The 26,918-nt window shown below is 42.3% G+C and overlaps 1 protein-coding gene across 20 annotated transcripts in view; it reads left to right on the top strand.

Moving 5' to 3' along the window:
• The first annotated feature begins 3,673 nt into the window (after positions 1 to 3,673).
• GGACT (gamma-glutamylamine cyclotransferase) overlaps positions 3,674 to 26,918 on the top strand; it is a 47,390-nt gene continuing 24,145 nt past the window's right edge. For 2 of the 20 annotated variants that reach the window (XM_044779746.2, XM_044779741.2), the window contains exon 1: positions 3,735 to 3,847. Coding sequence is in view for 2 of the 20 variants with exons in the window: in XM_070520119.1 (XP_070376220.1) it covers positions 10,543 to 10,558 (16 nt within the window). In the remaining 18 variants the exon portion in view is untranslated. Of the gene's footprint in view, positions 3,848 to 10,522; positions 10,559 to 18,357; positions 19,002 to 26,918 lie in introns of those variants that run through there. The other 18 variants (XM_070520112.1, XM_014839290.3, XM_070520119.1 and 15 more) reach the window with 17 other exon arrangements.

Genomic DNA, 26,918 nt, shown 5'->3' with positions numbered 1-26,918 from the left:
AAGAACGTAAGAGCACTCAATATGTGTAATCTCCTACATGGACAGCTCGAGGGAATCAAGCTTTGTTTCATTTTGTAATGTCTACATTTCTAGGCACCAGGTAAGCAGTATTGTCTTTAAAAAGTTACTCTTTGGAGAGCAGGACCAAATAACTTGATTCTGGTTTTAAGAAAAATGGTAGTCATTTTACAGAGTTAGAGACTGGTTTGTGGCCTGGCTATGGCTCTTTGCAATGTAATTAGCTTCCATCATGGTGGATGGCAAACTTGGCTGGTCAGACTACTTTTTCTGGGAGTTCTGACAATTATTCTCCTATTCGTGATTAGGAATTTATTCACCAAAACTAATGAAATAACCTCATATAGTGCTTTACTCCAGTCTTTGCTTGTTATAAAATTACAATAGCATAAGAATAAGGGCACGAATAGCATAAACCATCTCAACTACAGTTGCTTGGAAAATTCCATAGACTTTTTAGAAAAGATATTACATATCTTTTGTGGAGAAAGGTCAATGCCTTATTTTTAAATGTCTGACAGCCGCACACATCATCATTAAAACATTAATTCCAGAAATACCAGGATTGAATTTAGTGTGAATGAACTTAGCTTCATGAGGTCTGTTTGCTGTGGAAATTGTTTAGCAGTGGGACCTGTTGTACTAAGTAAAATAACTTGACAGAATGAAAAGAAAGAAAAAATAACCCTGCTGCTTTCAAATTTAACAACAATGTTATAGAGCCAGGTTTAGAAATGGAGCAAGGAATCCAGTTATTTGCAGAATATATTTTTTCTGTTTTTAGCACACAGATTTTTTAATTAGCCTAATTAATAGCTCCTACATTGAACTGTAAAGCCTTTTTAAGTTCATATTGATTTACATAGAGAAAATGACCAAAAAGTAAACTTCAATTAAGTAAATATTATTGAATAGGTACCTACTCTGTACACCATGGTGGGAAGTGCTGGAAACTCACACAAAGGATACAGGTCTGTCCTCATGAAACTCAGCCCAGTGGGGAGCAATCATAGAAATCAACTATTGCAGACCAGAGAGGTAGATATTGTAACAGAGGCTGGAGCAAGACACAATAGGGGAGGGTAGACAAACGTTTTCTGTGAGAGAGCAGATAGCAGGTATTTTAGGCTTTCGAGCCACGCAGTCTCAGTGACAGCTCACCAACCCTGCTGCTGTCATGTGAAAGCTGCCATAGACAATACATAAATGAATGAGTGTGACTGTGTTTTCAGTAGAACTTTATGCACACAAATTTGAATCTCATATAATTGTCATGTGTCATAAAGTATTATTTTTTCTTTTGATTCTTTTTCAAGCATTTAAAATGTAAAACCCATTCTTAGCTCATGGGCTATACAATTATAAGTGGTGGGTTGAATTTACATTGCAGGTTATATAGGGCCAAAGATGATTATTTTTAATGATTTACTAGAATGACCCAATAATATTTCAGTAGATTTGATAGTGTTATTCAGTTAGACCTCAAGCTCACTATATAGCCTCCTTGTTCTGTTCTTTATTTCACATTATAACTATAGTTTCAAGAGATGCAGAAGCTATTTTCCCATCTATCGTGTGGTACTTGCAACGCTGGAGGCATGGGGGCAGGGTAACAAGGAGATGCTGCTGGCATCTTTTGCATAATACTGAGTAGCAGTGTATTTAGTCAAATACAAATTAGGCGTTTGCCTTATTACAACAAAGTCTGGAAAACAGAGCTTGGCAATTACATGCTCAGATTTAGATAACAAAAATGGCCAAATGGATAATTCCAGTTAACGGCAAGGTGCTAGTTTAAATCCTTTGAGTTGATAAAGGAACTGTTTGCTGAGTTTTGAACCCAGGCACAGCGATTTGCTGGCTGTTTGACCCTGAGCCTGGAGGGTGCAGGAGATTGTAGGTGGCAGAGCAATGGACCAGAATGAGCAGGGAAACAGCTGATGGTGGGCTGAACCCTTTTCAGGGAGGATCTCACCTGTACCATTTGGATGCAACCTGACAGCCTCTGAGTGAACCCAGCTCCTAAACCCACCAGAACAATCAGCTTGCAAAGGGCTCCTGCGTAACCCACCAATCCTGAGCTGACAAGCCAAAGACTTATCCAAACTGACGGATCAGTTTCCTTGAGAAACTGTGTGACTTCTGCCTCTCTGAAGGTAGTCTCCACCCCTGCCTTTGCTGGGCAGCTGTGTTCACAGAGACCTCCCCATTGTGGGTGGCCATACACAAGTCAATCTTGCAAAATCTAGATCCCACTCCAGACTTGCGGAACCAGAAGCTGCATTTTTAAACAAGATCTTCAGTTGATTCACGTGCACATTAGTTTGAGGAGCATTGAAGCAAATCTTCAATGAACCATGGTTCTCAAACTTGAACCTGCATCAGAAGCACTTGTAAAAATGCACATTGCCAGGCCCCGCCCCCAGAGTGGCTGATCCAGAAGGCCTGCAGTGTGGCCTAAGATTCCGCATTTCTAAATTCCCACGTGCTGCTGATGCTGCTGGACTGGGACCACATTTTGAAAACTACTGCTTTAAACTATTTGCTTATGAGTTATTTCTTGACAGTTAAACTGAAGACTTCATCCCACAGAACCTAACCTGTGTTGGGTCAGGCTTTCCCACTCTTATCTGGCAGTAAATGCAATTTAACACACCCTGTCACCATCTTTAATTTTCCTTTACTAGAGGAATTATTTATTCATGTATTTGCTTCACTTTCCTTTGCCGACATGATCTTTCTCCTTCAAAAAAGAAAAGAAAATGGAACTATTCTTCCTTTTGAAAAAAATTAAGATGACTCTTACACTTCATAAAAATATTAATGTTAAAAATATACACTCATCAAGATTTTTTTACATATTTCAATTTAATGATGAACTTCCCAAGACAAGAAAGAACTCTATGAAAATTATGACATGAATCTGATCTTTTAGATTTCTTGTGGAGTTGTACATCTATTCATAAGACAACTACATTACCATTATTGGAAATGTTTAGATAAAAACCAGATTGTAATAAGATTTCAATCAGTCCACATTCATGAGAAAGTGGAAGGGGCAGAATATGATTAAGGGAGATTATTGCTAGTCCAGTAACTACTTAAATATTTGTGTCTCTGAGGAGGAGGGGACAGAAGTGGCCCTCTCTCCAACTCTGTGCCATTTCTGTCACGTGGGTCCCCAAAGTCGCATTGTGTAAACCCAGTATGACCAGTCTTTAGAGAAAAATTCTCCTTCAGCTTATGGTCTTCACTCCTCTAATTTCTGGGACTCAAATTTAGTCCTAGGAGTCGGGTGACAGTCGGTAAGTCATTTCTGTCACTATCTCCTACAACCACAGTTTTATTTAAAAATGGAGAATTGGGAACTGTGTGGCAGACGATATGATTATCTATATCCAGTATGGTATCAGCGCTGAGCGTGGATGCTGGAGAGTGAGGCCTTGGTGATGTGTGCATCCGTCCTATGGGACGCATCCCGAGGTATGGGCTCCTGTGTGTGCGGGTGGGTGTACGTGTCCAACGCCGTGCATCCCCAGGTGAGTCTGGGTCCAACATGGAGTTAGGGCCCGCCATGCGCGCCCAGGCGGGACGTGCTCTCGCCTGCGTGTCCGCTGGGGGCGCCCCAGGTGTGAGCGCTGGCGTGGCGCCCGGAGCGAGCCCAGGTGAGCTGGCCAGCGCTGGCCGGCGCGGGGCAGGCGGGTCCCGCGTCCCGCCTCCAGGGGGCGCCTCCGGGGGCGGCCTCCCGGGGCGGCTGCGCCCGCCTGGGCCCGCCGTTTCCGCCCGGCTGCCCCGGCCGCCCTTCCCGACGGCGACGCGGCAGCGGCAGGTGAGGCGCTGGGCGCGGGCTGAGCGGGGCCCGGGGGCTGTCCCCGCCCCCTCCGCGCGGAGCCCTGGGGACGCCGGGGACTCGGGGCGTCGCTCCCTGCGGCGCGTTGCGCGGGGGCCAAATCCGGGGCCCGCGGGCCGGGAGAGGGGACAGTAAGGGAGGGCGGAGGGCAGAGAGGGGAGGGCGGGCACAGAGCCCGGGCAGCGAAGGGGACGCGGGCGGCCTGCGGGACCAGTTGGGAGGGAGGCGACACTGGCCGGTAAACGCGGCCCCAGAAGAGCGTGAGGCGCCGCCCCTGCTGGCCCGGGGGGAGGGCAGAGCGAGTTAGGGACCCCTCAGTGTAGACGCCGCTCGTTCCTCGGGAGGAGAAAGTACGACCTTTGGGAAGGTGGCTTTAAGAGGCTCTCTCCGTTCAATGAGGCCAACACTTTGCAAAATTCTGTTTTAGATTTTAGAGGTTCCTGTCTGTGAGGAGCCCAAACGCTGCAAAAGAAATCTAAAAACTTCTTCTGGCATCTGTCAGTTTATAAGCTTAGGTTTCTTTGGAGCTGTGGTGACATCTGAATTTTGGGGAAAATTTCTGTTACTGCCTTAAGAAATATGGTTATCGCTGTTGCTCTATGTTGGCCAAAAGGTAACACCCCAGGTGCACACGAACCCCTAAATATGCGCAGTTTTTTGAACACACCTTGGCACCAGGCTTACTTTATTAATATTGAACTGATGAGAAAATGCACCACACTTGTAGCCATTTTTTAAGGCAGATAATTATTCATTTTGCCAAATGTCCTAGGGAGAAATCATGTATCTCTAAACCAGTTGGATCGACCTATATAAAGTGTAGTCTTAGACTCACACGTCCTTATGTACTTTTTCCTATAACTGAAGACTCTTCTCCCTGGTTTCATTCAATTTATTGAAATGCTGATATGGAAAGTTCCTGCAGATTGCCCTCATGTTCCCCAAATGCCTTGTTTTCCTGAAAGGACTCCTATGAGAAACCAGAAGTTTCTGAATAAGCAGACGACCCTGCTAGCAATCATTTGTATTTCAAAAGGTGGGTTTGCAAGGTTAAATTAATTTCTAGTTGGGAGGTTTTCGTTTGGAAATATTTTGGAGTAGTTGACCTTGCTAATGAGGGTCCTAACTATTAACAGTGGTCCTAGAGAGGGTGGCTATTCATGTTGGCCTTAGATAGTGGGCTGCGGGAAGTAGAACAGAACAGGGGTAGAAACGGGTCCTGTTTAAGGGTTTTTTTTTTTTTTTTTGAGGAAGTTTAGCCCTGAGCTAACATCTGCCGCCACTCCTCTTTTTGCTCAGGGAGACTGGCCCTGAGCTAACATCCGTGCCCATCTTCCTCCGCTTTATATGTGGGACACCTGCCACAGCATGGCTTGATATGCGGTGTGTAGGTCTGCACACGGGATCTGAACCAGGGAACTGTGGGCCACCGAAGCAGAACGTGTGAACTTAACCAATGCACCACCAGGCTGGCCCCTGTTTAAGTTTTTAAATTATCTGTTCGTTTTTCTCTTAATTTTCTTTAGTAAGAGTTCTTGAAAGTTCCAACCCGTGTCAGCTCTTCCAAGTGGAGTCATTGGAAGGCTTTGTGCCCACAGTTAGCCCGGGCCTTTACAAGGGGGTAGGGCATCCCTGCAGGCTGGCATGGAGATGAGGGCAGCAGTGTTTGAAAAGGGACAGGTCCCAAGAAAAGGTGACAATAAAATGACAAAATCAAGCAATCTTAGCAGTCTTCTCTAGAACATTCTCTATCCAGGAGTGAACCTTAAGTATTAGAGATTTTATTAAGAGAGCATCGGTTAAACACGTCTGGCATCTTGCTTAACAGTAATTCCTTCCTTGATTGAAGGTCCTTCTCGTCAGTGAAATGGCTCAGAGCAAGATAGCCTTGTTTAGGTCGGACCAGAGAGCCGTGTAGGCAGAGCTTACTCTGTGTAAGGTGTCACTATACCCCTCCAACGGATTTACAGAGAAGACCCAGTTACTACACGTCTCAGGGTTTGTATGGCAGTATGAGGTAACAGACACAGTAAATAGCTAACATGTTAAGAAGGGTGAAATAAATGCCTACGGGGTAGTGTGCTGTTGGAGCACAGAGAGGTGAATTCTCGCTGGAGGACTTGGGGAGGGTCCCATTTGGGCTGGACCTTGAGTGGAGAGTAGAATTTTTCTAGGCAGAGGAATGGAATGGGGCGTTCCTGGTGGCGGACACCGTGAGCAAAGTTAAGCTTAAATTGTAACTATGTTTGGAGATAGGGGAGTTCTGATATACTGAGGCTGGACTGGGTGTAAGGAGTGGTCGGCAGGAGGGGTGGGCAGGAGGTGCGCCTGGAAAGAAGGGCTGTCTGGTGATGGACTCTAATTTTTGCTCAAGATCTGACATTTTTTAAATTAAAGCAAACATAAAAGCAGAGGGAATAGTATAATGAACTTGCGTATATCCATCAAATAGATTTAACAGTTTGTTAAAACGGTTTCTTTTTTGGCCATATCTCCTTCATCTTTTTTGTTGTTGAAGCCGTTTAAATTCCAGACAACATATTTTACCCCTAAAGAGTGCATTATGCACCTCCAAAAAGGGAGCATTTCCTATATAATCATAATACCATTGTCACTCCCTAATCAAATCGACAGTAATTACTTGGTGTTTTCTAAAACCCAGTCCACAGTCAAATTTCCTTGACTGCCTCAGAAATGGACTTACTTTTACTATTGGTTTGTGTGAATCAGAATTCAAACAAGGCACATTTTGCTGAGTATCTGTTGTCTGTTTTAATCTACGACAGGGATTTGGCAAAATTTTTCTGAAAAGGTCCTCTACTAGCTCTTTTAGGATTTGTAGGCCATGTGGTCACTGTTGCAGCAGCTCAACTGCCTTGTGCTGCAAAGATAGCCATAGACGACAGGTAGATGAATGAGCGTGGCTGTGTACCATTAAAATGTTGTTTTCAAAGGTTTTTGTTTTAAACTCCACCGGCAGGCTGGACTTACCTGAGGCCACAGTTGGCTGTGATCTAGAGCAGTCCCGTGGGCTTCTTTAATGCCAGTGATTTATTGATGTCACTTGGTTGCCTATAGATGCCTCTCGTTCTGGATTTATTTGGCTTTTTGCGTAGTATGATTTAGCTTGCCCCTCTACTCTATGTTTCCTGTAAACTGGAAGTTAGATTTAAAGGCTTAATTGGAATCAGATTCACCATTTTTGGCAAGTATACTTAAGATGTGGTTTGAATTTTTTAATATATAGATTTATGACTTTAAAAGACTCAGAAATCTTCACCCAGGAAGCTCAGTTTTCCTAAAATAGGCTTTGCCTGATAGTTGAAAATACCCTTTTACTTTTTCTTTGTATTTTTCTCATTTGAAGAAGAGACTTCTTCCCTACATTAAATGTTGAAGTTGGGAGGTAGGTATTAGGGAGTTTATTATATCATTACTCTATTTTTGTGTATATTTGACTTCTCATAATAAAAAAAGTTTTCTTTAAACAACAACAAAAGAGTTGGCGGGGGTCTTTGTCCCATTCATTCATATTCAGCAACTATTAATTAAGCTACTCTGTGCTGAACTGAGGGTATTGTCTTAATAGACGCACAAAATCTTGGAACTTATATTTCTCACGTAGGAGACAGATATTAACGTCACAGTTAAGGGCACCAACTCCTGTGTCAGACTCCCTGGCTTCCAGTCCTGGCTCTGCCACTTACTAGCTGGGTGATTTTGAACTTTTTAATTAAAAAAATGGGGGATAATAATTGTGTCTACCTGGTAGGGTTGTTAGGAGGATTGAATGAGAAAACCCATGAAAAATCCTTAGCATGGTAATTAGCGTTTAGTCAATGCTCAATAAGTGTAAATCGTAAAGAAGAGAAGGGTCGCAGTCAAGCAGGGACCACGTGCAGAGGTGGAGGTGCTGAGCGGATGGATGGGGTCATGACCTCGCCTGGGCTGGTTAAATAGGGTTTGGAGATTTGGGACAGGGAAGGTGACATCTTTTAAGTGAGTGAAAGTGCCCTTTGTTGGTACAGCGAGAGAGGGCAGAGGGCAGCAGAGAAAGGGTGCAGGCAAAGGCCTACTGACTGGGTGGAGCGAGGCGGATTGTGTATTCATATCCTAGTGCTGCTGAGACAACGTGCCAACTTCATGGCTTAGAACAACACAATGTATTTTCTTAATGGTTCTTTAGGTCGGAGGTCCAACGGGTCACTGGGCTGAAATCAGGGCAGGCTGTGTCCCCTCCTGGGGGCTCTGGAGGAGAATCTGTTTTCTCACCTTTTCCCGCTTCTAGAGGCCTCCTCCCTCCCCCTTGAAAGATGGCAGTGTTGCATCCCTTTGACCCTCTTTCTGTCGTCACAGCTCATTCTCTGCTCTGAGTCAGGAAGGTTCTCCACTTTTTAAGGACTCCTGTGGTTGGATTGGGCCCATTTGGATAATCCAGGATAATTTCTGCATCTCAGGGCCCTAACTTTAATCATATTGTGAAGTCCCTGGTGCCATGGAAGGTAACATGTTCCCAGGGTCTGGGGGTCAGGACATGGGCACCTTTGCAGGGAGGTTGGCGGGCTGCTTCAGTCACCTCACTTTGTAGCTCAGTAGCTGCGGCAGCATCAGGGCTGCTCTCCAGACTTTTGGGGGCAGCAGACACATTACTCCCAGTGGCTGGTGATTCTCAGCGCCTGTTTCCACTGCTCTTCCACACTGAGGGGTGAGTCTGCTCCGGGCTGTTGGGGCCCCTCCTTTCTCAGTATTGGTGGGAGAGTACAGGTGGGAGAGGCTTCTGAGTGACAGGCTCCACCTGCAGAATGTCACCCACTCTGAGATGTTGGCTCCACCTGGGAAATGTCACCCATTCTTCCCAGCTCCACTGAGGGGCTGTTAGAAGCTTTCTCTGAGTCACTCCTGTGCCCTCATCCTCCCCACAGGTCCTCCTGCCCCTGCACCCTGATGGGGCACTTGCTGCTGCTCTTGTTTTTACTTGTGTAATTGTTTTTGCACACTAGCCTTAAACACTGCTTGCTGGACTATTTTAAACAAAATTCGTACTAAAATATTGAGTATTTTCTCATCTCTTAACTCTGGGTAAATGAGAACCATGCCCTCCTCATTTTGATTCCCCCGTAGTGCCTTCCGCATATTAGGGAGCCAGTAGGAAAGAAATCCTTTCCAGTGAGTTGGGAGCCTTACTGGAACTCTGAAACTCTGAGTTATCCCAGAGTAAATTAGAGAGAACTTCTCATATGCTGTACTCTCCGTTTGTTCAGTTTACTACCTCTGTTTTTACACTTTTTCAGAGTTAATTACCTCTTCCTGCTGTTGTCATCTGCACTTAGGAGTATGCAGCAGATAAGTTAATGAAAATTACTAATATTTCTATATCCCATGATGGTTTTACTAATTTGTGAGCATTAAATGATATTTGGAAAGCATTCTTTAAGCCGTTATTGTTGAACAGAATCACAACTGCCTGATTTGGTTTTCCGTAAAGTTAGATGCGGATTTTAAAAGCCTAATGAAAACCAGGAGAGGGAATTACTACATCTGATCAGTGAATAAAGTACAGTTCGGTGCTGTTCTTGGGAGTGTTTGCAAAGAGCAAGTCACTTTTTTTTCTCTCTCAGCCTTTTCTTTTGAGCATTCCCAGCCATACTCCAAGGCGGAGTACAGTCACCCTTGGGTGCCCGCACAGCGTTGGAGATCAGACAGCATCCTGGCTGTGCCGGACTTGCTCCAATGGGCCGCCTCCCTTTGTTTTTTGAGCTTTTGTTTGTTTGCTTTGCTTCTGGAGAATCTGTAAGCAAATACCAGAAATCATGTCATTTACCCCTAAATATTTTAGTATGAATTTTGTTTAAAAGTGTATTTTTTTAACCAAACTACAGTCCTACCTGACAATAAACAAAAAATCGTTAATACCATCTAATACTGTATTCAGATTTCCCCAGTTGTCTAAGAAAGTCTGTGCAGATGGTTTATTCAAATCAAAACAAAGCCCATTCATTGTACTTGGTTTATACATCTCTTCCGTCTCTCTTAATAATAATGATTAATGTATGCTGGGTATTAGCCTAATTTAGCGTGCTCTTCTTTCTTTTACCTTCTATTTTTAACTCAGGGTTTTAGAGTTGCATGCTCTCATGTTTCATTCATTATTATTATTTGAATTTATATAAAGTAAAATTGACCTTTTTTGTATAATTCTATGAGTTTTAAAATTGATTGATTCGTGTAACCATCATCACAATCCTGATACAGAGCAATTCCATCACCCAGAAAACAAAACAAAGCAAACCCTCCCTCTTTCTGCCCCCCTGTAATCAAATCCTCACCCTACCCCAATCCCTGACAACTCCTGATGTGGTCTCCATCTTTATAAGTTTTGCCTTTTCCAGAATGTCACATAAATGAAATTATATCGTATGTAACCTCTGAGACCAGCTTCTTTCACTCAAACAGCGTCTTTGAGATTCATCTGTGTGTGCATCCTTTCTTATTCTGGAGTGGTCTTCCAGCTTATGGACGTATAACAGTTTGTGTATCCATTCACTGTTGAAGGACATCTGGATTCTTTACAGTTTTTGGTGATTATGAATAGAGAGCTGCTATAAACATTTGTTTATAGGTTTTTCATGTGATCGAAAGTTTTCATCTTTCTAGGGTGGATCCCTGGGAGTGGGATGGCTGGGTCGTATGGTAAGTGTATATTTAACTTTTAAGAAACTGCGGAAGTTTTTCAGAGTGACTGTACCCCACCATTTTGCATTCCCACTAGCAATGCATGAGAGTTCCAGTTGCTCTGTATCCTTGTCAGCACTTGATACTGTTGGGTTTTTTATTTGAGCCATCCTAATAACTATGTTGGTTTTATTTTTAATTAACTGATTTCAATTTTTTGAGTTTTTGAGTATTATAATAATTCTTGAATAAATTACAGAATTAAATTTATTTTACGTACCTGTTATAAAAATAAATATTTCTGGTTTTCTGGTGATATTCTGCATTTAAATACAGTAAATACTCTATATTGGAAAATAATTAAAACCAGAATATTATATCCATAGGAATCTTTCTTAAATCTCACCAATTGACACATCATATTTGGCAAAGGATTACAGAATAGTATCTGAATATATGATGCATTTTGCAGTGATCCCTTCATTATGTGCATCTTGTGCATGTCTCATTCCTGTTTCACCATTAGTAACCAATAGTGCCATAGTTGCTTTTGGCATCAGTTTTATACAAGATTAGATTGATCGGTGAATAGTTAATTGCATGGGAGCAAATGGATGTAAGCCGAGAGTAATTTATTTGAATGCCTTTTAACTATAGTGAATACTGTTGTAGTTTAAAAATGGAACTGCTCCCATGTGTCTGAGGCAGAAGTAAAAGCTTGCATTTGAATACCTTTTTCCTTATTAAAGCACATTGAGCTCAAGGAAGAAAACCATTTGAAATTTCTGTTCGTGAAATAAAGATCATGCATTTCTCTTTGGATGATTTAGGGACCGTGGTCACTGGTCACTACTGCTTGAAATGTGGCATTGACTCCTGGATTGACACCGCTAGTGTGGTCCCTCACATTAGGTGAAACTGTGAAAGTCTCAGGGTGCACGAGGTCATTGTTGAGGGAGGGCCTGTCTTTAAATTCAAGTCTCACCCATTAGCTGCTATGGTTTGGGCTTTCCATTTCTGGTATTAACCATTTGGTTTCTGGTATTACCATTGGAAGAATGGTGTCCATACAGGCTTTCCTTTGTGTCTAGAATCTCTCCATTTTTGCTTCTGAAAAGTTGTTGGAGGGTTAGACTTGTTGACAGACCTTCCTTTGAACTTACGGGCATTAGAAAGAAAAACCAAGCCTGACAAAGAAAGGAAGGTTGAGGACAAATTGCCAGATGGGCTTGAGGTTGTTGTGATCTGACGCCTCAGAGGCCAAGTACTAGGAAAATTTGGTTCAAAATGTAAAGAAATGGGGTGGGTTTCTGTGGTTAAGTCATTTTTGTTTTAAAACTAACATATTAATTGACCCTTATGTCAATTAGGATTGGAATGAATAAAAAATAGTGAAGGATTAGTAAGGATGTTACCTCCATTGGCTCCGAGTCTTTGTTTTGTTTAAAAAGTTATTATGGGAGCTGGCCCTGTGGCATAGTGGTTAAGTTTGCATGCTCTGCTTCAGTGGCCTGGGGTTCGCAGGTTTGGATCCCAGGCACAGACCTACACACTGCTCATCAAGCCATGCTGTGGCAGTGTCCCATACACAAAATAGAGGAAGATTGGCACAGATGTTAACTCAGGATCAATCGTACTCATCAGAAAAAAAAGTTATGGATGGCCTTTAAACTTTATGCTTGTTGATATTAATAAAGTCTTATAAATGTGCATATATATTTTGGGGGATTGAAGGAAGAGATAATAGAAATGTATTGGGGCCTGAAGTCTGGTGTTTTAGAATTCCAGACTAATACATCTGCTGCCCCCTGGTGGCAGCGTATTCAACAGAGTAGTTCAGAGGTGCAGGATTCTGGAGAGCTAAGTCTGTTTACAAGAGGATTGTAGTGGGAGCCAGGAGATTTCATGTTCCAGCGCTTATAATTACTATCTGTATGATCTTAGGCAAATGATTCTGTTTGATTAAAGTCTAGATTTTACTTTCTTCAACTTTAAAATGTAGTTTCTAAAGTTTCTTCCAGCTTTAACATCTTATAATTCTCCGATGGTAATAGCAAATACTATATAGCAAAAAATGTCAAGTTCCACTTTTTCCTTTAGCAGCTGAATCCTAAAAAATCCCATATATTTACTCAAGAAAGCAGGCGCTAGAGTAACTCCTGAAACTTGATGTGGATTCGGCTCTGGGCAGCAAACTGCATAGATGTAGCTGTAGCACCGGCCATAATTAATGAGTATGATGACCCTGCATTATTATGAAAGCTTATAAGTTACATCATTTAAAAGATAACTTTCTTATTTTTAATCATGGTGAAAAAACACCCAGAATATAAAACTTAGCATCTTAACCATTTTTAAGCATACACTTCAGTAGTGTTTGTATATTCATATTGTTGTAGAGCAGATCTCCAGAAGTGTTTCATCCTGCAAAGCTGAAACTCTGTACCTGTTATACAACAACTCCCCATTTCTCCTCCCCCAGCCCCTGGCAACCACCATTCTACCCTCTCTCTGTATGAATTTGACTAGGTACCTAGTCTAGGTACCTCATATAAGTGGAATCATACAGTATTTGTCTTTTTGTGACTGGCTTATTTCACTTAGCCTAATGTCTTTAAGGCTCATCCATGTTGTAGCATGTGACAGGATTTCTTTCCTTTTTAAGGCTGAATATTGTATGTAGATACCACATTTTGTTTATCCATTCATCTGTTGATGGACATGTGGGTTGTTTCCACCTTTTAGCTGTCGTGAATAATGCTGAAGTGAACATGGCGTGCTACCTCATTTTTAGTATACAGTGTTTACTAAGGCAGAAAGAATTTATAGGATTTTTTTCTGTGCCTAAAAGGTTAAACTTCATTATAAAGAACACCAGTCAACCTGCTAGATAACTAGGATATGGCTTTTTGTATGGATGAGTAAGTTAAAAAGGAACTAACACTAAGTGGACACAAGCTGTATGCCAGGCACTTATATATCTGCAATACATTCTATTGTTTAGTTCTGATAATAATTCTGTGATTTACCCTTCTCTCAGAAGGGGACTAATAATAAAATCACTATGTACCAGAATTTTTATATACATTATTTCATATAATTTTCATACATCAGTGCTTGAGGTGGGCAGCATTATCTCCATTTTTTAGGTGATATAACTGAGGTTCAGAGAGATGAACACCTTGAAAAAGGTCACACCGCTAAAAGGTGGAGGGTTTTACCTGATTATGAAGTGGAACATGTCTGATTTGAAATTATATGTTCTTCAGTCTACGCTATGCTTTCTCCTGCTTCCAGGAATAACACTATACATCTATGAGCTGAAGGATATTGGAACAATACCAAGAAATTACAGTGCTATAATAATTTATAAATAGAAAAGCTTCTGTAATGTCTTTCCATTAAATAACAGCCTTTGGGTTTTCCTTGCAGAGAAACCAGCATCACTTCAGATGAATTCATCTGAAACATATCAAGGCTTGCCTCCTGGGTGATTTTGCAAAATAAGTCTCCCTAGGACTTCCCAAAGTGCGGTTCTCCTGTTCCACGCCCCCCGTTTCTGAGCTCATCTTCCACTGTGTTATTATTCTCCCTCTCCTTTGGCTTGCCAGAGAACTGGGGCCATTTTCACTGCTCTTTGCTGTCGCCTCTCTTGAGTGCAGTGGTGACTGGGATTGGAGCTTTGATCTGCTCCCTGCATAGTGTTTTCACACAGGTGATAAACTGTCCTCACAGGTGGTGGTTTGCTTGGAGACTCAGCCGGCTTTTGGAAAGGGCCATTGCAACATTTTCTCACATACAGGGTTTTTAGATTAACAGAGAAGTAGTGATATATCATCTGAGAAGCCATGTAAGCTTCTGTTAGAGTTCCTCTGCACTTAGGATGACTTACCTTGGGACTTCGTAAGCCTAGAGATGGGTGAAGGTCAAGAATGCTTCCAAGGATTCATTTGGGGTCTTTGGCAACCCCCAGAAGCAGGCTGTTGCCCAGCAAATATAAAAAGTGGGAGTAGCGGAAATTGTGGTGGCCACCAAATATCCATTTTCTCCTCCCTTAGTTACTGGATCCCCAGTTTTATTCAGAGTGACCATGTGCCTTAAGTTATGGTAAAGAAGAGGAAGCAGAAATGTGTGGGGTCCCTGGGAAGTTTTGCAAAGGAAGGAACCTGCGTCAGCTGGAAGTAGGGCTCCTGTTCCTCACTCCACCCTTCATCATTCCTGTTCCTTTGCATGCAGACATAATGGCCAGTGTTCTGCCAGCCTTCTTCTCTCCTAAGGGCACCTTAAGAATGGAGGCCATACAGGAACCTGGTGTGCAGGATTGTACAAATGGCCACAAATTCTTCTACCCTCTTATGCATATGCCTGTGCAGTGTCACTTTGCAGCTCCTTCCATAAATAGATGAAGTCCCTATTTCTGCCCCTTGAACCTGGTATGAGGAGTCCCAGCCTGACTGGGTGAGTCGGCCATCCTTTCAGAGGGTCATCCTGATGTGGGGTGTCAGAGCCTGAGCAGGGAGAGGGGGACTTACGTGCAGGGGAGATGCTGGTGGCTGATATTGGAAATTAGTTACATATGAAGGATTGATCAAATAAGTAACTGTACAAATGATAATGTGAGCCAGGTTTGCCACTGTTGGAGAAGGGAGGTACAAAGAGAGAGATGTAGAAAACTAGGATGAACCCTGTGGTGTGGATTCACTTAGGTGTATTGGTGTGAACTCATCGTTTTCAGTAAACAGAGATGTAAATGTGTGTTTATGTATATCTGTGTATGCATATATAGGTATACATGTATATGTTCCGTGAGGAAGCCTGCAGGCAGCTAACACCCCAAGAACAGTGAGCACACCTCACACCCAGATCTTGGCTTCTAAATACCATTTTCCACTAACAGGTGGAAATCAGGGCTCCTTGGAGAAATGGCTAGTTTCTGAGGTTTGAAATGACCTGGAAACCTTGAAGGATGAGGAGGATTTTGCCAGGCAGCTCGTTGAGGAATGAAGCGGAAGGGGCTAAAGGCAAAGAGTGGGGACAGTTTGCACCCCGACAGAGTGGTATGAGGCATGGCCCAGATGCGGTGGGAGAGATGGGGCCGGACAGTGATGGGCCTGTATGGGCTGCATGAAGAAACCTAGACTTGACCCTTTTGAATTTGTTATCTGTACCTGTGTAACAAATCACCTCCAACGTTAGCGGCTGCAAACAGCAAACATTATCTCATGGTTTCGGTGGGTGAGACTCAGAGCTGCTTAGCTGAGTGGCTCTGGCTCAGGGCTCTGACAAGGCTGCAGTCAGGGTGTTGGCCAGGGCTCTGGGTGTCTCCATGCTGAAGGCCGGGGTGGGGGGGGCAGGGCGGGGGGGCGCGGGTCTGAGCTCAGTCACTCAACAACCAGGAGGCCTGAGTGCTTTCTGACCTCAGTTCTTCTCCACGTGGGTGTCTCTTTAGAGAGGCTCACAACATGGCAGCTGGCTTCCTGGAGAGCGAGGGATCTGAGAGAGAGAGAGCACCAGAGAGCCCCCCAAGTGGAAGCTAGTCTTTTTATAACAACCTTGGAAGTAACATCCCATCACTTCCTCCGTTCTGTTCATTTGAAGCGAGTCACTACCTTTGCACAAGGGGTGGGAATCACACAAGGACTCAAATGCCAGGGGGCAGGATCATCGGCCGTGTGAGAGGCTGCCCACCAGAGCCCCAGGAATGGGGAGGGGTGTGGTCCTGCACACACCTGTGGGTGTGGGCAAGCTGAGAGGTGGTGAGAGCACGTGGGAGATGCGCATCCAAGATGTAATTGAGTGGGGAAGAGGCAGAGAGAGGCCTTGTATCAGTGTAAAAGACTGCCCGGGAGCCGCCAGTGCTGGAGGAGGGAGGCGGAGGGCACCAGGCGCTTCAAATGCCTCCCAGGTTATACGTGTGCACCCGGCCTCAGGGGGCCTCATCTTCAGAAGCTTCTGACTATATGCATGTTAAATCTTTAATATTTGGAAAATTCGCTTTTCTGGTTAATTGAACTTTCCATATAGATAAGCTTAAAAATATTTCCTAGAAAATCAATTAGTATACTTTCCTTGTTTTTACAGTATACAAAGCATAATGAAGCCCCTTTGATCTAAAAGTTAGTAATTCTTCAGTATCATCAATATAAAACTGAAAGACCTTATTTACAATAGGCAGGATACAGAAATAAGCTAAGTACCTGTTGGCAGATGAACAGATAAAGAAAATATGTGTGTGTATAATGCATGTATATATATAAGGTATGCGTGTGTATATCTGTAATGTGTGTGTATATATATATGGTATGTCTATATAATCCATTTATATAGAAATATACATATTTTTATATATGTGGAATATTATTCAGCCGTAAAAAAGGAAATCCTGACATTTGCAACATGAATGAACCTGGGGGATATTATGCTAAGTGAAATAAGTCAAACACAGACAAATACTGTATGATATCGATTATACATGCAATCTAAAAAAGTCAAACTTATGGAAGCTGAGGTAGAATGGTGGTTTCTAGGGCCTGGGGGGAGGGGGGAATGGGTAGATATTGGTCAGAGGGTACGAAATTCCAGTTGTAAGATAACTAAGTTCTGGGGATCTAATGTCCAGCATGGTGACTATAGGTAATAATACTGTATTTTATACTCGGAAGTTCCTAAGAGAATAGATCATATGTTCTCATCACACACACAAAATGGTGAATGCAAGGTGATGGATGTGTTAATTAGCTTGATTGTGGTAGTCATTCCACAATGTATACATAGATCAAATCATCACATTGTATACCTTAAATATATACAATTTTTACTTGTCAATTAGACCTCAACAAAGCTGGTGGGGGGGGGGGACCCTGAAAGACCCTTCCCTAAATCAGTGGTTTCCCAAAAGGTTAATTGCCAGAATCATCTGGAGAGCTTTTTACAATTTTATTATAACTACAGGTTCCTGTCCCCTGGCTCCAGACTTACTAAATTAATCTCCCAGGGGAGGGGCTCAGGAGTACAAATGTTGCAACTTGACCTGTGTTTCTGGAGCAGCCGGGTTGAGGCCCCAGCTGCAGGATCCAGCCCACTCTGCAGCTCAGAACAGCTGCGCTCCACCCTGCCGGCCCAGGCTCCCCTCCGTCTGTCCTCACCCCTGCAGACTGTGCGCTGGGCTCCCACTAGCCCACAGGCGCCAGGGCTGGGGCTCACCCGTCCACCCTGGTTCCCTGTGCCTTCCTGCTGGATGTCCCAGCTCCCGCCTGGCATGCCACCCCTCCCATTCTCCTCCCTCTTCTCTTCAAGATGACCTTTACCCCCACTTTGGGGTCAGTTCACAGTCCAAATTGCACGCAAGCAGAATTCATCCCTGCCTTTCCTGTTTTTCATGGCGGTCTGCACAAGCCCCTTCAGTTGGTCACTCAACACGTTGTATTCTAATAGTATATCTGTATCTTTTTTAATTTGAGTTTTTTAAATTGGGGTGAGATTCACATAACATAAAATTAAGCATTTTAAAGTGAAGAATTCAGTGACATTTAGCACCTTCACAGTGTTGCACAATCACCCCCTCCATCTAATTCCAGAACATTTGCATCATCCCCAAAGAAAACCCTGTATATTAAGCAGCCGCTGCCCGTTCCTCACTCCCCCATCCCCTGGTAACCACCACGCTGCTTTCCATGTCTGTGGGTTTACCTGTTCTGGGTGTTTCATAACAGTGGAATCAAACAATGTGTGACCTTTTGTGTCTGGCTTCTTTCACTCAGGAGGTTTCCGGGTCCGTCCACATACCCTGTATCATAGATCGTGTTATTGTGTTCGTTGTAGCACAGTAGTTTGCTAGGGCTGCAGTAACAAAGTACCACGGACTGGGGCTGAAACAACAGTTTATTTTCTCACCGTTCTGGAGGCTGGAAGTCAAGAGCAAGGTGTCGGCAGGGTTGGCTTCTCCAGAGGCCTCTCTCGTTGGACTGCAGATGGCCACCTTCTCACAGGGACCTCACATGGTCTGTCCTCTGTGGTGTGCATCCCTGATGTCTCTCTGTCCAAATTTTCTCCTCTGATAAGGACACCAGTTGACTGGATTACAGCTCATCCTAAAGGCCTCATTTACCTTAATTACCTCTTCAAAGATCCTGCTTCCAAATGCTGTCACATTCCGAGGTGCTAGGCTTTAGGGCTTCAACATAGGAATTTGTACTGATTGCCCATGACGATCAGTATATCTGGTTTACAACTTCGTTTTCACACCATTTTCCACCTTAGAGTTGTCTGAGTGCCTGTCCCAGCTTCCTTGCTAGACTTTGAACTTGAGAGTGCAGCTCTTGTCTGGGTCCTCACAGCTTCGGCAGGCACTGAGTGAACGAACACTGAGCGCCCGCCGTCGTCCAGACCGAGTGCAGGCAGCCGAGTGTTCGCTTCTCGGGGTGGCATCCTCTTTGCAGTCTCTGTCTACAGTAAGTGCACGGTACGTGTGTGTCAACAGTGTGCTAATGATCCCTGGGTAGCTCCCACCTAGGCTGGAGGAGGGAGTTTAAACTATCTACTTGGAAGCTGTTTTACTGTCATTTATTTCTTTGCCATCAAAATGGGGAAAAGAAATTGGCTAATTGAGAATTCCCAGGACCAGATGAATGACTCGTTTTCTCCACACGTGCCATGGTACATTATGGGGAACCAGTTAAAATGTGTCACCTCCCCTTCAGGAATTTAGTAGGGGAGAAAATAACCGGAATGTAGGACAGAATGTGACCAGTGCACTAAGATGCAAAGAATCAGAGACGGCTTTGGGACAGAGGCAGGATCTGAGCTGGGATTTTAAGGATGGGTTTGATTTAGACGGGAAGATATTAATGTGGCTCAGCAAGTAAAAGACTGGAGGGGGGAGCGGGGGAGGGTTTGAGGAGCAGTGGCAGGCCAGTTCGGTGGGATTTCAATTACAGGATGGGAATGCGGCCAGGCTCCTGGAGTCCAAACAGCTGGACAGGACACGGGACATCCTGAGCATCGCTGGGGAGCCCCTGAAGGCTTTTGAGCTGGGCCTCAGGAAGCTCAATAAATAAGGCTTAGAGGAGAGGGTGGCGGGTCGGGGGCCTTGAGTGGGCAGCCTTGGAATCTGGTGCTGGTTAGGAAGAGAGTGAGAAGAACCGGCTTGGAGAGGAAAGTAAGGAATGTGGTTTGAGCAAGACAGGAGACTCTGAAGAGTGATCTTTTAAGCAGAATTGGTATTTTCTGTTTATTTCATTTGAAACAACTGCTCTCTCAGGATGCCTACCCACCTCTGTGAAGTACTGTTGTGTGATCGGATGGAGAAGGAAACTGAGGCTCAGCGGTTTGGTCATTTGTCAGCATCACTACCCAGGCCTGTCCAGCCTGAGGCCAGTTCCCCCACCCATCTAGGGCCCCAGCTGGAGGTGTGAAGAGCATCGTTGGGGGTGACCATATTCGAGTTCTTCTCAGTGGGGAATGTACTGCATAGATTTGGTTCTCTTCTGCAGATAGAAAGAGGACCCCTTGCAGAGTGTTCGGCCTGCACTGCTCCTTTCAGAGTCACATCACTTGGGTGTTCGTATGACCAAGGATAGGCCTCACGTCTCAGTGGCAAGACATAAGCTCTAAAATGAGTCAGCAATGGGAGTAATGAGGCAAGAGGTGTGTCTTACCTCTTAATAACAGGAATAAGCAGCATTCTGGGGCAGTTTGTAACTAATATGGAAATTTTCTTTATATGAGAAGTTGAGAACCAAATGAAATATAAGACAGAGTTCAAGAAACATTAGATAATTAATGGCAAGTTCAAGGAGGTTTAGGTAATTAATGGCAAGTTAATAAGAGAAATATAACTTGAAATGCTGAAACTGAGAGGTTAAAATGTCCCAGGAATATTAATGTTTAATGAGCCAGGGGAGTAGAGCCAGGAGCTGACCTGTGAGTGCAGAGTCGAAAGTCAGGGAGAAAAGAGGTGTTTCTTGGGCCTGGGTGGGTGAGACGGGGGTTACTGAGGGTGGTCTGTGGGCTGATGGGGTGGTCGTGTGCTTGAGATGAAATGATCCCCATGAGCTCCTTGAGGAGATGGGGGAGGGGTGCAGCCTGGGCCGTCAGAGACATTCAGATATCAAAGATTTTTCCTGCACATCCATCAGTCTTGTTAGGGCACATGTCCTGGTTCTTTAGAGAATAACTCCATTGTGCTTTAGGACACTGTGTCTCAGGAACACACTTGGACAAGACTCTAGGAAAACAAAGAATATGTCAAGAAATGGAAATGTCTATAACAAAAAAAAACCCCAGGTGAGCAAGTTAAACCCCCCTGGGTGAAAGCTAAGAAAAGAGAATATAAAGAGACTTCTCAGCCATCTTCATTCAAATTAGAGCAGAGAGGAATGGATGAATCAATTTGGCAAAGAAAATAAGGCCTAATATTTATGGAGTACTAATGTATTACAAAAAAGCAAGTAAAATCGAGGTGGATAAAGGGACTTTGTTCAAATGCTGATGTTTAGTAGCCCTTTTAAAGAAAAGAAATTGGCTTTTTTGACTTACATGTGATAAAATTCAGCCATTTAGGTTTTTTGTTTTTTTTTTTAAAAGATTGGCCCTGAGCTAACATCTGTTGCCAATCTTTGTTTTTTGTTTTTTTCTTCTTCTCCTCCCCAAAGTCCCCCAGTGCATAGTTGTATATTCTAGTTGTAGGTCCATCTGGCTCTGCCATGTGGGACTCTGCCTCAGCGTGGCTTGATGAGCAGTGCCATGTCTGCACCCAGGATCTGAACCGGCGAAACCCTGGGCTGCTGAAGCAGAGCGTGCAAACTTAACCACTCGGCCACGGGTCCAGCCCCTCAGCCATTTAATATTTAAAGTTCAGTGAATTTTGACAAATGTATACACTCTTGTAGTCATCACCATAATCAGATACCATCACCCCGATCAGATTTCCATCACCCTAAAAAGTTCTCTCATGCCCCTTTGCAGTCAATCTTTTCCCCTTATGCCCAGCCCTGAGCAACCACTGCTCTGTTTTCACTCCCTGTGATTTGTTTTTTCCAGAATGTCATACAATCATACAGCATGTAGTCTTTTGTGTCTGACTTCTTTCACTCAGCATAGGTGTTTAAGATTTTTCTGTATTATTATATCTGTATACCTCAATCTGTGTATGTATTCTCAAGTTGGACATTAGGGTTGTTTCCAGTTACTGCCTATTATGAATAGAACTGCTATAAACATTCACGTATGGGTTTTTATGTGGATATATGAATTCATTTATCTTGCGTATGTTCCTAAGAGTGAGACTGCTGGGTTATTTGCTAAATATATGTTTAACTTTGTAAGATTGCTTTCCAGAGTTGTTGCACCATTGTGCATTCCCAGAAGCAACGTATAAGAGTTTCTTACCCTATATCCTTGCCACCACTTGATATTAGTAGTCTTTTCAATTTTACCCATTCTAGTGGGTATATGATGATATCTCATTGTGGTTTTTATTTGCATTTCCGTAATGACTAATGGTGTTGGGCATCTTTTCATGTGCTTACTTGAGATTCATATATCTTTGGTAAAGTGTCTGTTTAAATGTTTTTGCCCATTTTAAATCAGGGTGATTTTCTTCTTCCTGAGTGAGAAGAGTTCTTTGTATATTCTGGATACAAGTCATTTATCATATATATGTGTTTGGCAGATAATTTCTCCCAGTCTGTGTTTGCCTTTTCATTTAATCTGTGTCTTTGGACAGCAGAAGTTTTTGATTTTGGTGAAGTTCAACTTATTCGTGTTTTCTTTTTATTATTTGTACTTTTTTGTGTCCTGTCAAAACATTTTCTTCTAGAATTTTAGTTCTTCAGTTGGATACATTTAGAGTTAATTTAGGTATGTGGAGTGAGTTAGGAATTGTAGTCTGTGTTTTTGCATATGTATATTGTATTGTCTCAGCACCATTTGTTTTAAGGACTGTCCATTCCCCATTGAATTACCTTGGTACCTTTATCAAAAACAATTGACCATAGAAGTGTGGGTCTACTTCTGAACTATTCTATTCCATTGATTTTTTTGAGCAGTTACTTTTATTGAGATATAATTCACATACCATAAAATGCACCATTTCAAAGTGGTTTCCATTTCAGTGGTTAAATATATTCACAAAGTTGTGCAACCATCGCCACTATCAATTCCACAACATTTTCATCACCCCAAAAAGAAGACTCCGTTGATTTTTTTCCAGCTTTACTGAGATATAACTGACTTATAGCATTGTATAAGTTTAAGGTATATGGCGTGTTGATCTGATACACTTAAATATTGCAGTCTGATTACCACCTTAGCATCAGCTAACACCTCTGTCTCGTCACATAATTGTCATTTCTTTTTTGTGGAGAGCACATTTAAGATTTACTCTCTTAACAACTTTCAAGTATATAATACAGTAATGTTAACCATATTCACAATGCTGTGTATTAGATCCCCAGAATTTATTCATCTTCTAATGGGAAGTTTGTACCCTTTGACCAACACCTCCCCATTTCCCTCAGCCACCAGCCCCTGGTAACCAGCATTCTACTCTGTTGCTAAGAGTTTGGCTTTTTTAGATTCCACATATAAGTGATATCATACAGTATTTGTCTTTCTTTACTTATTTCACTTAGCATAATGCCCTCAAGGTGCCAGCCATGTTGTTGCAAACGGCAGGATTTTCTTCTTTCTCACAGCTGAATAGTATTCCGTTGTGTGTGTGTATCTTACATCTTTATCCATTCATCTGTTGATGGACATTTAGGTTGTTTCCATATCTTGGCTATTGTGAATAATGCTGCAGTGAACATGGAGGTGCAGATATCTCTTAGAGGTCCTGTTTTCATTTCCTTAGGATATATACCGAGTGGGAAGTGGGACTGCTGGATTTGTGGTAGTTCTATTTTTAATTTTTTGAGGAACCTCCGTACCATTTTCCATAGAGTCTGTGCCAGTTTACATTCCCACCAGCTGTGCGTGAAAGTTCCCTTTTCTCCACACCTGCAGCAACGATTGCTCTCTCTTGTCTTCTTGATGATAGCCATTCCAGCAGGTGGGAACTGATATCTCATTGTGGTTTTGATTTACGTTTCCCTCATGATTAGTGATGTAGAGCATCTTTTCATGAACCTGTTGGCCATTTGTATGTCTTCTTTGGAAAAATTTCTATTCAGTTCCTCTGTCCTTTTTTGAGGGGGTGGGGATGGGAGTCAGGAATATTGGCCCTGAGCTAACATCTGTGCGAATCTTCCTCTATTTTATGTGGGATGCCTCCACAGTGTGGCTTGATGAGCGGTGCTAGGTCCACGCCTGGGATCTGAACCAGTGAAACCCAGGCTGCGAAGTGCACGAACTTAACCACTACGTCACCAAGCCAGCCCCTCTGCCCATTTTTTTAATTGGATTGTTTAGGGTTTTTTGTTATTGAGTTGGATGAGTTCTTTGTATTTTTTGTATATTAACTGCTTATCAGGACTATGGTTTGCAGATGTTTTCTCCCATTCCATAGGTTACGTTTTCATTCTGTTGATTGTTTCTTTTGCTGTGCAGAAGCTCTTTAGTTTGATGTAGTCCCACTTAATGATTTTTGCTTTTGTTGCTTGTGCTTTTGGTGTGACATCCAAAAAATCATTGCCAAGAGCAATGTCAGGGAGCTTTTTCCTTATGTTTTCTTCTAGAAGATTTACAGCTTCAGGTCTTTCATTTAAGACTTTAATCCATTTTGGGTTAATTTTTGTTGAGTGGTGTAAGATAGGGGTCCAATTTTATTTTTCTGCACGTGGTTATTCAGTTTTCCCAACACCATTTATTAAAGAGAGTGTCCTTTCTCCATTGTGTATTCATGGCTCCATGTCACATTAGTTGACCATATATGCTCGGGTTTATTCCTGGGCCCTCAGTTCTGTTCCTCTGGTCTGCATGTCTGTTTTTATGCCAGTACCATACTGTTTTAATTACTATAGCTTTGTAGTATAGTTTGAAATCAGGAAGTGGGATTCCTCTAGCTTTGTTCTTCTTTCTCAGCACTGCTTATTTGAGGTCTGTTATGGTTCCGTACAAGTTTTAGGATTGTTTTTTCTATCTCTGTGAAAAATGCCATTGGGATTTTGATAGGGATATCATTGGATCTATACCTGGCTTTGAGTAGTATGGACATTTTAACAATATTCTTCCAATTCATGAACATGGAATATCTTTTCATTTGTGTCTACCTCAATTTCTCTCATCAAAGTCTTATAGATTTCAGTGTATAGATCTTTCACCTCCTTGCTTAAATTTATTCCTAAGTATTTTATTGTTTTTGAGCTTTTATGAATGGGATTGTTTTCCTTATTTCTTCAGGTATTTTGTTATTGTATAGAACCTGTGTGTTGATTCTGTATCCTGAAATTTAACTGAATTTGTTGATTAGTTCTAACAGTTTTTTGGAGGAGTCTTTAGGATTTTCCACATATATGATCATATAATCTGCAAGGAAAGACAGTTTTGCTTCTTGCTTTCCAGTATGGATGGCTTTTGTTTCTTAATGTTGCATGATTGCTCTGGCCGGGACTTCCAGTACTACGTTGAATAAGAGTGGTGGGAGCAGGCACCCTTGTGTTGCTCCTGATCTTAGAGGAAAAGCTTTCAGCCTTTCACTGTTGAGTATGATGTTAGCTGTGGGCTTGTCGTATGTGGCCTTTATTACGTTGAGGTCTGTTCTTTATGTACACAATTTATTGAGAGTTATCGAAAAGATGTTTTTGTCAAATGCTTCTTTGCATCTCTTGAGATGATACATGGTTTTTATCTTTCATCCTGTTAATGTGGTGTATCTCATTTATTGATTTTTGTACGTTGAACCATTGTTGTACCCTGAGGATAAACCTTGTTTGATTATGGTATATGATTTTCTTTACCTATTTTTGAATTTGGTTTGCTAATATTTTGTTGAAAATCTTTGCATCTGTATTCATCAGGGATATTATATTTGTCTGTAGTTTTCTTTTCTTGTGGTGTCATTATCTGACTTTGATATCAGGGTAAAGCTGACCTCATAAAATGAGTTTGGGAATGTTCCTACCTCTTCAGTTTTTTGGAATAATCTGAGAAGGATTGGTGTAAATTCTTCTCTAAATGTTTGATGGAATTCACCAGTGAAACCATATCGTCCTGGGCTTTTCTTTGTTGGGAGATTTCTGATTACTGATTCAATCATCTTATTCATTACTGGTCTGTTCGTATTTTCTATTTCTTCATGGTTGTTTTGGTAAGCTGTATGTTCCCAAGAATTTATCCATTTCTTCTAGGTTATCCAATTTGTTGGCATATAATTATTCATTATTCATCCTATGTATTTTTGTGGTATCAGTTGTAATATCTCCTCTTTCTGATTTTATTCACTTGTCTTCTTTTTTTCTTAGTTAGTCTAGCTAAAGGTTTATTAGTTTTATCTTTTTTTAAAAAAACAGCTCTTAGTTTCATTGAATTTTTTTTCTATTGTTTTTCTGGTCTCTAATTCATTTATTTCTGCCCTGATTTTTGTTATTTCCATCCTTCTGCTAACTTTAGGCTTAGTTTGTTCTTTTTATAGTTCCTTGAGATGTAGAGTTAGTTGTTTATTTGAGATATGTCCTTTTTCTTAACATAGGTGTTTATTTCTATAACATCCCTCTTGAAACTGCTTTGGCAGCATCCCATAGGTTTTCATTTTCATTTGTTTGGAGATATTTTTTATTTCCCTTTTGATTTCTTCTCTAATTAGTTGTTCAGGAAGATTACCCACCACAAGCGGGCTCATTTGTCCAGTGTGCTATAGAAGAACTGGAGGCTCAGGCAAAGGTCTTTTGCAGAAAGAAAGGACTTTATTGCAGGGCAGCCAAGCAAGGAGACAAGAGGCAAAGCTCTTAAATCTGTCTCGTACGACTGTCCTTCATGTGTCTTCATGGTTTGCATGTGTAAATTTGGAGGGGTTCCATGTGTTACACATGCGGTGTGGATTTTTGGGCTGTGACATCCAAAGTTCACTCATCAGTTATTCGGGTCCCTTAATGCACCTGCACAATGTTTGGTTGAAGGTTGTCAGCAAGTTCTTTCCTTATCTGCAGTGTCCTTGTTATTTTGCAAGACAAGCTCAGAAACTTTGGTTAATTTGTTTCTTATTTTAACCTTGTGGGTGTAGGGTATGGTTTCGGGAGTGTGTTGTTCAATTTCCACATATTTATAAATTTTCTAGCTGGCTGTTGTAGATTGCTAGTTCATTCCATTGTGGTGATACTTGGTATGATTTCAGTCTTCTTAAATCTGCTAAGGCTTGTTTTGTGTCCTAACATGTGATCTATCCTGAAGAAAGTGCCATGTGTGCTTGAGAAGAATGTGTATTCTGCTGCTGTTGGATGGA

This window comes from Equus asinus, chromosome 11, assembly GCF_041296235.1.
Source record: "Equus asinus isolate D_3611 breed Donkey chromosome 11, EquAss-T2T_v2, whole genome shotgun sequence".
NCBI lineage: Eukaryota > Metazoa > Chordata > Mammalia > Perissodactyla > Equidae > Equus > Equus asinus.
Note: the sequence above shows the minus strand (reverse complement) of the source record. Positions and strands in the feature narration are given on the sequence as shown.